Source organism: Leptonychotes weddellii, chromosome 5, assembly GCF_054177405.1.
Source record: "Leptonychotes weddellii isolate Sample4059 chromosome 5, ASM5417740v2, whole genome shotgun sequence".
NCBI classification, from domain to species: Eukaryota; Metazoa; Chordata; class Mammalia; order Carnivora; family Phocidae; genus Leptonychotes; species Leptonychotes weddellii.
This window is the reverse complement of record NC_138373.1, coordinates 22,159,583-22,172,857: the sequence shown is the minus strand read 5'-3', so window position 1 is coordinate 22,172,857 and position 13,275 is coordinate 22,159,583. Positions and strand designations below refer to the sequence as shown.

Here is a 13,275-nt window from a genome sequence, read left to right as displayed (position 1 = left end):
ATAAGTTGCACTTTAAATATTCTAAAATGTGTGGCACCTGGGTGGCTCAGTCAGTTAAGCATCTGACTTTGGCTCAGGTCATGATCCCGGGGTCCTGGGATGGAGCCCCGCATCGGGCTCTCTACTCAGTGGGGAGTCTGTTTGTCCATTTCCCCCAGCTCGTGCTCTCACTATCTTTGTCTCTTAAATAAATAAAATCTTTAAAATAAATAAATAAATAAATATTCTAAAATGTGAGGCTGGTAATGCCAATCTAAGACTAGCCTTAGCCATTGCTGAATCCCTCTGATGCGTATAGGTGTATCATTTTCGTTCTTTTGAATTAGGAAAAAAAGTTCCCAGTGAAAGAGAAATGATGAAAAATTTAAAAATTTCTCCTTTTAACACCTGGAGCATAGGATTTCTTTTTATTCACATTGAAATATTTTCTTTGAGACTTGAGCATATCAAGTCTGGACTGGAGGGAAGGGGCATATGATTTTGCCCACCCTTTACATGTTTGCTTCATTTAGAAAAATGAGGAGAATATACACATATCACTTAATTCTCTCTCTGTTTTGTTTGTATTGTTTGTTTGTTTGTTTTTATGAAGCAGTACTTGTAAACACTGATTGGAAGGTTATATAGTAAAAGCAGGAATACAAATCTGGGAGCACTCTGAGCCGCATGAGTCCATCTCAGTTTAGAAAGCAGAAGTGCGGTGTCAGCCCAATTTCTTTAGCTTTTCCTACACTTTTGAAGTACGTAAATAACCCCCATCTGGAGATAACCTTAAAGATCCAGGTAAATACGGTGGTGGTTATAGAAATCTGTGTACGTTAGTGAAATGTCACAAAGACATACCCTTCCCCCGTAATAAAGTGTGAATGGAAAACCTGGTGAAATATTCTAGTTAATTGTATTATACCAACATCACTTTCCTGGCTTTGATAACACACTCGCGTTAAATAAGATGTCACCATTGGGGGGAGCTGGGTGACCAGTACCCAGGACCTTCTCTATTAGTTTTATAATCTTTTATGAGTCTAATTCCGTTCAAAATAAAAAATTTTTAAAAGTCTATCAGGAGCAATCTGAACAGTAATGTTATATGCATGGTAGGGATTCCTCAGCCATTAAAAAGAATGAGGCAGATGCATGTGTGTAGTTACGGGAAGAGCGAAGCCCATGCTAGATTCTTGAGTAAAAAAGGCAAGTTGTGGCCCAATATGTATATGACTGTTCATTTTTGTAAGACAAAAAAACCCAAACTGGACTTTTATAATAAAAGCTATATACTCACAAGGTATAAACAAAGGCCTAAAAAGATGAACACTAAAATGTTGACACTGGTGATCACTAGGAAGCAGGAGTTGGGAGGGAAGGCATTTGCATTTTGCTTAACCGCATGGCAGTAGTGTTTGAGAATTTTTCCATAATAAGCATTTCTTATTTTTATAGTTTTTATTTTATTTTTTATGTTTTTTAAAGGTTTATTAGAAGGTGGGGGGAGGGAGGGGCAGATGGAGAAAGAGAGAGAACCTCAAGCAGACTCTGCGCTGAGCATGGAGCCCCGATATGGGGCTCCATCCCATGACCCTGAGATCATGACCTGAGCCAAAACCAAGAGTTGGATGCTTACTCGACTAAGCCACCTAAGTGACCCTATTTTTATAGTTTTCATGAAAAACAAATATATAAATAAATGAAACGTAGGGGCCGTCCGAGTCTCCTGCACCCTCAAATTCTGATGTGTGTGTACAAGCTAATATGCTGAGCTGCACATTTTCCTAGTTCATCCCAGTCAACAGGCTTGTTTTGGTCTCAGTCTGGTTTGAACTGTTGTTTATCTCATTCTTGCCAAAGATAATCGATCCTGTTGCTTCTCAGAAAAAAAAAAATTCTAATCTCTAACAGATGTGCCTGGGATCCATATCATTTGGCTCCCTGGACACTTTTGGGTACTTCCTATATTCCTATATGATGGCAGAGCTTTTTTTTTTTTAAGTTACATATTTGGATACATTTTTAATGCATTCATCTCCTGTGAAAGAAATTTTTAAGCATTTGTCTTTTTTTTTTTTTTTTTTAAGATTTTATTTATTTATATGACAGAGAGAGACACAGAGGGAGAGGGAACACAAGCGGGGGAGCGGGAGAGGGAGAAGCAGGCTCTCCGCAGAGCAGGGAGCCCGATGTGGGGCTCGATCCCAGGACCCTGGGACCATGACCTGAGCCGAAGGCAGACGCTTAACAACTGAGCCACCCAGGCGCCCCTAAGCATTTGTCTTAATGGCCAGAATGTTTTGTCCATATGTTGGCATTTACCAACTTTTTTTAGAAGTGGTAGGCCAAGAACTGTCATTTGTGTGTGTGTGTGTGTGTGTGTGTGTGTGTGTTAAGAGAGAGAATAAGCCACATAAGGGCATGGTTTTCTGTTTGATTTTCTCACTGCCCTGTCCCCAGTGCCTAGGATAGTGCTTAGTGCCTTAAAGTTGCTCCATAAGTAGGTATTGAATCAGTGATTACTTGTACATGTTGGGCAGTGTTGGTGTGATACTCCTACAGGATATCTCTTTCTCAATCTTTTCCAGAAACCACTTTGATATTGGTCTTCAGGAATGACTTTTCAAGTATAAATACCCCATGAGTGGATTAGGGAAACCATTTGTGACATTGGCAATTTTATTTTCAGCTGGGATGCTGACTACAAGGAACAAACACCTAATTGGCCCTACCAAAATAATTCAGTGTCTTTTCTCACACAGCAAGTGCAGGCTATGGTCTAGGCAGGTTCTGTCCCTCTCTCCTGTGTCATCCTCAGGTAGCAAAGTGGCTGTAGCCATTCTAGGCATCACATCCAAACGTGGCAGCATCCAGAGGAAGAAAGATGAAGAATCTACAATTCCTTGGGTTCCTGTTTAAGAACAAGGAAACCTTTCCTTAGAACTCCCATTCCAGCAGCTAGAAATGGGTCATGTGCCCATTGTCTGAATCTCACACTAGCAAAGGGAATGGGGTCACTGTGATCAGTTTGGACCTGTGTTAATTTGCTCAGGCTGTGTCTTAGTCCATCCTGGCTGTTAAAATAAAATGCTACAAACTGGGTGGCTTACCAATACCAGGTATTGATTTCCCCCAGTTCTGGAGCTGGGAAGTACAAGATCAAGATACTAGCAGATCTGGTGTCTGGTGAAGGCTTACTTCCTGTCCATAGACGTCTGTCTTTGCTATGTCTTCACATGGCACAAGGGAGCTTTCTTGGGCCCCTTTTATAAGGGTATTAATCCCACTCACGAGAGCTCCAACCTCATGACCTAATCACCTCTTAATATCATCACCTTGGGAGTTAGGGGGCCATTCAGACCATAGCAGGTTGCCATAATAGACTGGAGGGCTCGAACAACAAAAATTTATTTTCTCACGGTTCTGGAGGCTAGAAGTCCGAGATCAAGGTGTTGGCAGGGTTGGTTTCTGGTGAGGCTTGTCTTCTCACTGTGTCCTCACATGGTCTTCTCTCTGTGCATGTGTGTTCCTGGTCTCTCCTCCTCTTCTCCTTCCTTTTTTTTTTTTAAGATTTTACTTATTTATTTGAGAGAGAGAGCCCGAGAGCAGGAGAGAGTGAGCATGGGTGGGGGGGAGGGGCAGAGGCAGAGGGAGAAGAAGCAGGGAGCCTGATGCAGGGCTCGATCCAGGACCCCAGGATCATGACCTGAGCTGAAGGCAGACGCTTAACTGACTGAGCCACCCAGGAGCCCCTCTCTTCCTTTTCTTACAAAGACCTCATTCCCATTGGATTAGGGCCCCACACTTAGGACCTCACTTCTCACTGATTACGTCTCTAAAAGCCCTGTCTCCAAACGCAGTCACATTGGGCATTAGGGCTTCATCATACAAATTGGGAGGGGACCTTATTCAGTCCATAACAGGCCCCACCCTGATGTTTGTAGGGCAGAGACAGAAATCTGAATGAAGTCGGGGTTCTGGGGTACGGGCAATCTCCACAGTCAGCTTTCACCTTCATTATTCAGGCACCGCCTAGGACACAGCCCGAAGGGGTACAATTGCACTAAAGACCACGGGAGGCCAGATTCCTACGAATCTCATTTCCACCACTTACTGGGAAGCAGCTTAATGTTTCTGAGCTTTGACTTTTGCTTCTGTGACGTGGGGATAACAGGTGGGCCTCTGAAGACTGCTGTGAAGAGTCAACAAGAAAAGGCAAGCACAGTGCTTAGCCTGGTGCCCGGCGAGCTCTCAGTGTCCAGGTTGCTGTTAGTGGCTCTTCAGTCTCAGGGTTGACCTCGTCTGTGCCATTCAAAACCTTCCCCAAACCACTGACCTAAAGGATACCTCTTCCATTGATTTTTGTAAAAAACAAAACAAAACAGGAGCTCTTTTAGAAATACGTAATTGTCTTAAGATAGCTCTAAAGCCATTAACAGTATTCCAGTGAGTAAAATATTTACTTCCTTTCGCGGAAAACATAGGCTTCAAAACTCGTTCGGAGGAAATGTGATGAAGAGTATAGCCTTTGATGCCAGATGGCCTGGGTCACGTCTGGCCCGCGGTAGCTCGCTGTGTCACCTTGGTCCAAACACATCACTGTTTCATGGCTCAGTTTCTCACCTGCGTAGTGGGAGAGGCTGCCTCATGGATGGTCGTGAGAGGCGAGATCCCTTTGTGAGAAATGTTGTTTTAGATTCTCCAACCTGATGATTTTCATTATAATTATTTTTAATTAGGCTCTGCTCACTGAGATGATGGATAGATGCAAGAAACTAGGAAACAAGTAAGTATTTTATTTTTTTTAATTATTTAAAAAAAATTTTTTTTAAGTAGGCGTAGAGATCAATGTGGCGCTTGAACTCACAACCCTGAGGTCAAGACCTGAGCCGAGGTCAAGAGTTGGATGCCCAACAGACTGAGCCACCCAGGTGCCCCAGTATTTTAAAATTAATAAAACCTGGGTTTGGAAGCGGAGCTGGTTGATTTTTTTTGAGCTTGGCATGCTCATGTGGGCGAGAGGACCAGCAGAGCGACAGGATGACAACAGAGGGCAGGAAAGTTGAATCCAGTCTCCTGGCTTCCGATTCCTGGCTCCACTCTTTCTTAGCTTTGTGAACTGGGGTCACCTACTTGACCTCTCTGTGCCTCAGTCTCTTCATCCGTAAAATGGGTTTAGTAATAGTCCTTTCCCCATGGGGCTGTGGTAAGTGGTAGGGTCAAAAAACTCCATTTTCCTGTCTTCCAAGCATATGAGGTTTCTCCTCTGCTCTCCCTTCCGTGGTAGATGTCCCTAAGTCACTGTGTCCCCTAGGTCCTAGAACAGTGCTTTTTGTAAGAGGTGAAGATATGTATTTTGTATATTTGCAGCTTGGATCAATATTGTGACTTAATGTTTAGTTTTGTTAGTGCACCAGCCTATCAAAGGCTCAGTTTACATCTGTTTAAATGGATTTGATTGATTGCTGTCCATCAATCCGGCCAGCCAGCCAGCTACCCATTCATCTAGTCAATTCAACATTTATCGAGTTCCAAATGTGTATAAAACATTGTGTTGTTCTCTAGAGGTTGCCTTTTCACGCCAGCCTTTTAAAATTTTTTTCCAACTTTACCATTAAAGAGTTCTCAATTCCTCCTTCCCAGCAACGTACGTACTTAAAATTAAAGTGACTTTCATTAAGGGGCAGCTCTGCTGACGTGGGTCGTGTGTCTTACAGCGCCTTGCTGTTGAATTCTGTGATGTCAGCTTTCCGGGCCGAGTTCATCGCCACGAGGTCCATGGATTTCATTGGCATGATTAAAGAGTGCGATGAGTCGGGTTTCCCCAAGGTAGGCTCTTGCGGGAGAGCAGATAGGCACCATTTACCTGAGAGCTGTCAAGGGAGACAGTCCTTGTGGGGGGCGGGGAGCAGCTTGGGCCAGCAGGAAAACAGGTGAAGGCTCTGTCTCTGAAGAACATGATAGAAGATGATTTTGTGATTGGGATTGTTAGGCACGTGTCATTGCTGCCAGCGAGTCCTAAATCTATCAAATTAGCTCACTGTGAAGTACTTAGGAAAGGCTCAGTCCCCAATCTTTAAAAATGTATCTTCACTCGTTATTTATGAAAAGCTGTGTCCAGCAGAATGTTAGGGCCCACGAATCAGAGTGGTACATGGAGCCGGCTCTTTGTTCGGAGCAGCTCAGTCAGACTTGCACGTAGGCCTGAGGTCGAACTTCAGGAAGGTCATTGGAGGATGAGCCCTGAGATGAGCTCAGTGTTAGAGCCTTTTCCTCTAAGCCTCAAGGTGCTCTGATTTAAAATCCCCAGTATTGTAATGGTTCGCTCTTTTTCTTAGCATCTCCTTTTTCGCTCATTGGGGTTAAACTTGGCCTTGGCTGACCCTCCTGAGGGTGATCGACTCCAAATTCTCAATGAAGCTTGGAAAGTCATCACTAAGTTGAAGAATCCACAGGTGGGTGACCATTCAGACCTTAGATTGACTGTGCCTGCCTTTTGTCCAAGTTCTTCAGTATGTTCTTTCCTTTAAAAAAATTATCTTTTATCTAATTATATGTCTGTTTTTTTGGTTTTTTTTTAGAAATAATACTACTTTTAATTGTTTTTGCTAACCTATAGTGGAGAATTGATAGCTCTAAAGATATATTTGTTGGATTTTTGTATCCTAATTATGTCTAATTCTTGAGGCTTCAGGATCTACTAAAAGTGTAAAATTATAAATATTTGAAACTTTAAAAGACCTCTGGCTTTGTAAACAGCATCCAAAGTGCAGCTATCTATAGTACTTGGATTTGAAAGTAACAACTGAGTAAGATATTCCTAAATGGAAGATCAGCAGTCAAACCTGTAATTAGAAGGGAATTCCAACTGTTGTCCCTTGAACTGTTGTCCCCTGAACAGAGATAGCTGGGGCCTCTTTCTCCCACCACTTCAGGTCGGGGAGTCTAGGTGAGATGGACCAGCCGGTGTTAGGTGCTGAAGGCGTGTAGCGCCATCGTGCTGGAGGTTTGGCTTGCCCATCTCACCATCCTTGTCGGCAGCACGCCAGCAAGTTTTGCGGCTGCCACTAGGTAAATGGTACTGGCTGTCTTTGGCTGAAGGACCGGCTGGGCAGACTTCACCGCACCGCACACCGTTCCTCTCCTGCTAGCAGCATGTCTTAGTTCCGCTGCTATAACAGAACAGTGCAGACCGGGGAGGCTTACAGACAACAGAAATTTATTTCTTGCAGTTCTGGGGTTTGCAAGTCTGAAATCAGGGTGACAGCCTGTTCAGATTCCAGTGAGGGCCCTCTTCTGGATTTGCAGATGGCCAGCTTTTCCTCCTCCCTTGGCAGAGAGGGAGAGTGGGCTCTCTGGGGTCCCTTTTATCAGAGCACTAATCCCATTCATGAGGGTTCTGCCCTCATGACCCCATCACCTCCCAAAGCCACCTCCTAATGCCAGCACACTGAGGGGCTGGGATTTTCAACACAGGCATTTTGGACGCAAACATCGAGTCCAAAACCCAGCAAATAACTCAATAAGGGTACGTAACATTTGACACAATCATTTACCAAGAAGGAAATATTAGAGTGAGTTCAGTTATAAACCCCTTTCCAGTCACCTCATTTACAATAGTATATTGCGAATAATGGCCTAATTTAGAAATACCAGAGACTTGTTTACCAAATCAAATACCTAGGTTAAGTTTAGCAAAACCCTCACTAAACTTCATAAACTAAGCTGTTTAACTTAACTCTGATCGGCTAACCAAACAGCTTATTTAGCATGTGTAAAGTCCAAAGTCGCCAGGCCTCTGATGCCTTTGTGTGAGTGCTTCCAAGCAACCTTGCATCAAAAGGCCACATTGATGGTTTTCTTTAGTCTTGAACTTCACAGGGCCTTCGGCCTTCCCTTTCCAGTCTGACCTTCAGATGTTCCTGGCTTTTCTTATGTGACCGAGATAACTATTTTCTTCCTTCAGCATTTCTTCTTTCTTAAAGTGTAGGAACAGAAGAGACACGCTTGAGCTCGAGCGCTTGTTTTCCCCACCTTGAGTGTCTTCTGGGGCAGGCAGCCGTACCCAGCTGTTCACTGCCATTTCCATGACCATCCCACGGGCTCTCTGTGGGCCCTTCCCCCTACTCGAATCTAACACGTAATTTCTTACCTGAAATCTTCAGTGCTTTCTTAGCCTTTTTACAACATACACATCACCCCTCTATCAGAAAAATGTTTTTTTTTTTTTTTAAAGGTAGGAAGCTTTTTTTTTTTTTTTTTCTTCTCAGAATGTGCAAAAATCACATTCAATTCTGGTCTTCATTTTTCTTTTTCTTTTTTCTTTTTCTCTTTTTTTAAAGATTTTTTTTTTTTTAATTTTTATTTATTTGACAGAGAGACAGAGAAGGAACACAAGCAGAGGGAGAAGCAGGCTTCCCGCGGACCAGGGAGCCTGATGCGGGGCTCGATCCCAGGATGCTGGGATCATGACCTGAGCCGAAGGCAGATGCTTAACGAATGAGCCACCCAGGCGCCCCTTCATTTTTTTTTTAAAGATTTTATTTATTTATTTGACAGAGAAAGAGACAGCAAGAGAGGGAACACAAGCAGGGGGAGTGGGAGAGGGAGAAGCAGACTTCCCGCGGAGCAGGGAGCCTGATGTGGGGCTTGATCCCAGGACCCTGGAATCATGACCTGAGCTGAAGGCAGACGCTTAACGACTGAGCCACCCAGGCGCCCCTAATTCTGGTCTTCAACCAGATCCACCATCAGTGTCTCTGCTGAGGTGTGGCCCGGACTCGTGACTTTTATCTCCACTGCCTTTCAGTTCTTCCCAGATTCTGTCTTGGCCCAAGTGGCAATTTTGGAATGTTAGTTAGTTTCACGCAACTTCTGTATTTCTATAACTCGCTTCTTAGGGTAAAATATATCCGTGGGCTAGACTTTTCTGTAGATGAACCAACCAGTCTTGAAATTCCTATCACTTATCTCTTTTAATTGTCAGAGCCCTTGAAGGGGTTTGTACGTGATGAGCTTTTACCATAAGGTCCATCATGGTGTTCTTATCGTCGAGACATTTGTGCCTTTTCTCTGCAGGACTACATTAACTGTGCTGAAGTGTGGGTGGAGTACACTTGCAAGCATTTCACGGTATGTGTGGCCTGCGGTATTGTTTCTGGAGGAGTTATGTTTTTATTCATGTTTATAATAATGAACAAGGCTAGCTGAACCATTTAGGCATTTTACAATGGTAATTGTCCTTAATTTATAAAAATCACATCCTTTATGTTACACTGCGGTAGAGCATGGATATGTGCATTTTTTTTTTTAAAGATTTTATTTTTATTTATTTGACAGAGAGAGACAGCCAGAGAGGGAACACAAGCAGGGGGAGTGGGAGAGGGAGAAGCAGGCTTCCCGCGGAGCAGGGAGCCCGATGCAGGGGCTCGATCCCAGGACCCCGGGATCATGACCTGAGCCGAAGGCAGACGCTTAATGACTGAGCCACCCAAACGCCCCTGAATATGTGCATTGTAACGAAAGTATTCCATACTCAGTGTAAATTGGGGAAATGTTCCGTTATACCAAGGGAAGCAGTTTGTTTCACCATAGGAAACCTTAGATGCTTACTTGCTAAAGCGCATTGTGACTCTCCCTGGGGGTCCAGTCAGTAGCATTTCCACATATTTGACTTGTGTGTAATTTTTTTTCTAAGTGAAGGCACTTCTTTCCCTGTGCCCATACTGGAACCTCAGTTTGGGAAATAACTGGGCTTGCCAAGTAATAGAGATTTTAGAAGCAGGCAGAACTGGGTTCAAATCCTGTTGCCAGAATGCAAATTTTCATCAGCTTTTAAAAACCAAAGTATAGCATATATGCAGAAAAATGAATGTATTGTAAGTTTGCTGCCTAATGAATCTTGAGGAAGTACACCCATGTGATCATGGTCCAGATCAAGAAACAGGGAATAACTCCTCCAAGCCCCCTGAACTGTGCTCCCAGTCACACTCCCCGACCATTGGAAGTTGAAGGCAGCCACCATCCTGGCCTCTTACTCGGTAAATTGGTTTTGGCCTTGTTTTAAGCATTATGTAAGTGCTGCTCTGTTGATTTTGTTTCTTTGGTCCAATTTTGGTTTTATGCTTTATTTTGGAAACTTCAAACATGATATTCCTTGAACTCATCACCCAGAAATGATCAACTCATGACAGATCTTGTTTCATTTAGATCTTTACCCCTTCTCTCCACCCCTGGGTTATTCTGAAGCAAATCACAAACACTGTGTCTTCACCTGCCAATTCTCAGCACGTATATGTAAAATATAAGATTCCCTTTTCTGAAACCAAATCCCGATAGCTTATCTTAACCAAATAATAATAATACTGCTTTTAATACTAAAAATCAATGATCAGATGTCCCCAGTTGTCTTGCAATTTTTTTTTAGAGTTTATTGTTCAGTTGGGATTAAAATAAAGCCTGTACATTGTGGTAGATTTCTTAAGGTTCTTTTAAACTGTAAATTCTCTCTCTTTCCCCGCCGTGTTCCCTTCCCTTCCCCCCCCCCATCTGTAATTTATTTGTTGAAGAAATTGGGACCTTTGTCCTGTAGAGTTTCCCAGTCTGGACCAGCTAGTTGCATCTGATGACGGTGTTCTTCTGCTGTCAATATATCCTGCCAATCAGCAGTTAGTTCTAGAGACTTCATCAGCTTCAGATTAGAGTTTCTGGCACTGTGGGTGGTGGTTGGGCGCTTCTCCTGGGAAGCTCACGGTATCAGGCTGTCTCTCTATAACATGGACAGCCACCAAAGCTCGTTGCATCTCACTGTTTCTCAGGGGCTGCAAAATGGTGATACCTGGAATTACAATCAACTCTTCTCTGTTCATTAGCTGGGATACTTGTAGAAAGAGAAACTTCTCGCGTTGGGTGTTTGGTTACCTTGAGGTACAGCTTGCACAGAAAAGGCAGGGATGCTGCTGGTTTGTTTCCTTTCCTTTACTAGTTTTAGAATGAGGCTTGATTCCTCAGCATCCCCAAAGGTGACCAGTGAGTAGTAGTTGTTGGTATCTTTAGGAGCACATGGATTTAAATATACTTGAATTACATCATTCTTACTGATGCTCATTTGTCCCTTCTTTGTCCAGTGGATGCCTTTTCACATTGGCTCCTGAGTCCTTCTGACATGTTCTCTGTAGTCTTTGATGCCTTCCTTGCTTGCTCTTATAAGATGTTGCAGGCTCCCTGGCATAGTTCTTTTTTTTTTTTTTTTTAATTTTATTTTATTATGTTATGTTAATCAGCATCAGCTATTTCTCCAAGGAGCTCTGGTTCATTTTAGTGCCATTGTCAGTTTTTTGTTTCTGTTTTTGTGTTTTTTCTTTTTAGTTGTGTGACCCTAGCTAAGTCACGTAACTTCTCGGAGCTCCACTTCCTTATCTCTAAAATGGGGATAAACATGTCCATGCCAGGGAGTTTAATGAGCATTAGGCAAGAGAGTAAACATAATGGCAACTATTTAGATAACAAATATCAAATAGCAGGCGCCTTACCTGTGAGCTGTGCAGCCTCAGAGAGACCTTGCCAGGAGGCTTCGCTCTTCCTGTTATAAGGACCAGGGGTCAGCATACCTTTTCTGTGGTGAGCCAGACTGAATATTTGATGCCTTGTGGACCGTATGACCTCTGTCACAAGTATCCAACTCTATCATTGCAGCATGTGACCAGCTACAGACAGTATATGAGTGAGTACAGCTGTGCGTTCCAGTAAACTTGATGCACACTGAAATTTGAATCTCATATAATTTTTGTCATGAAATATAATTATTCTGGTTTGAACGTAAAAATCATTTTTAGCTCGTGGGCTGTATAAAAACAGGCCCAGGACTGGATTTGGGCCGTGGTTGGTTGACCCCCCAACAGAGATGACAAAAGCCAAGGTGGGCATCGAGGTCACTCCGCTTGAAGGGGCTGAGTCTGCGCACTTCCCACAGGGCCGAGCTGCGCCGTCTGCCAGCGCCGGGGGAGTGGCCTGGGACAGGCAGGGACAGAGTGGCACGGCCGATTTTATCAGCGCTCAGGGAAGGCGGCGGGGACAGTGTAATACCCCAGAACCTTTGAGAACAATGTTTTAGTCCTGACCTGGTGCAGAAGTAGTTACCTTCAGGGCTGTGATATGGGTGGGAGTTCTCCCTTAATATTATTTCCAGCAGAAGATTTGAAACTGTTTCCTGGAAAGTATGTGGTGTGTTCTGAAAATGTTAGTCCTTTACTCCAGAAAAGCGGTCAGTGACTGCCTTATAGTGTCTAACCCAGGTTTATCACCCCCCGCCCCCCCCGCCGCCCCGCCCTTAGAAACGAGAGGTGAATACCGTTCTGGCTGATGTCATCAAGCACATGACTCCAGATCGTGCATTTGAAGACTCCTATCCTCAGGTAACAGCTTTGCTTTTCTCATTTCCACACTGTTAGGAATTTGATTCTGTTGAATCACATAGGCATGTTGCATGGGTCAGGCTGTAAAGTCAGATAATCCTGGGTTCAAATCCTAGCTCTGCCATATCGTCGCCATCTGCCTTTTATTCCACTACTTAACCTTGTTGTGCCTCAGTTTTCTCACTTGTAAAGTGGGGCTAGTAGTCCTACACTCCCGAGTAGCTGTGAGGATTGCATGAGATATGATATGGGATGCCCTGGCAGTTGCTTGGCACCAGTAAGTAAGGGGCCTGTGTTTTCCAGTTAAACTAACTTTTATTTGGAAATAGTCAAGCTTATTGGAAAATTGAAAGAATAGTTCAGAGAACTCCCATTATTATGATTATTTTTTTAAAGATTTTATTTATTTATTTGACAGGGAGAGACAAGGAACACAAGCACGGGGAGTGGGAGAGGGACAAGCAGGCCTCCCGCAGAGCAGGGAGCCCGATGAGGGGCTCGATCCCAGGACCCTGGAATCATGACCTGAGCTGAAGGCAGACACTTAACAACTGAGCCACCCAGGCGCCCCCATTTGTTTTTTTTTAATTTAATTTAATTAATTAATTTTTTTAAGATTTTATTTATTTATTTATTTGAGACAGAGAGAACGAGAGAGACAGAGAGCACACGAGAGGGGGGAGGGTCAGAGGGAGAAGCAGGCTCCCTGCCGAGCAGGGAGCCCGATGCGGGACTCGATCCCGGGACTCCAGGATCATGACCTGAGCCGAAGGCAGTCGCTTAACCAACTGAGCCACCCAGGCGCCCCATAATTTTATTTTTTTTTTAAATACATAGGTATGATATACATAAACTTTTTTTTTTTTTTAAGATTTTA

At 43.6% G+C, this 13,275-nt stretch overlaps 1 protein-coding gene across 8 annotated transcripts in view; it reads left to right on the top strand.

The window, feature by feature from the left end:
- The window catches only part of VPS35L (VPS35 endosomal protein sorting factor like), a 102,150-nt gene that overhangs the window by 40,068 nt on the left and 48,807 nt on the right, over nucleotides 1-13,275 (top strand). For 7 of the 8 annotated variants that reach the window (XM_081819923.1, XM_081819929.1, XM_081819926.1 and 4 more), the window contains 5 exons: nucleotides 4,725-4,771; nucleotides 5,703-5,814; nucleotides 6,324-6,440; nucleotides 9,064-9,117; nucleotides 12,318-12,398. In XM_081819923.1, the coding sequence (XP_081676049.1) occupies nucleotides 4,725-4,771; nucleotides 5,703-5,814; nucleotides 6,324-6,440; nucleotides 9,064-9,117; nucleotides 12,318-12,398 (411 nt within the window). The remainder of the gene's footprint in view (nucleotides 1-4,724; nucleotides 4,772-5,702; nucleotides 5,815-6,323; nucleotides 6,441-9,063; nucleotides 9,118-12,317; nucleotides 12,399-13,275) is intronic. The other variant, XM_081819924.1, reaches the window with a different exon arrangement.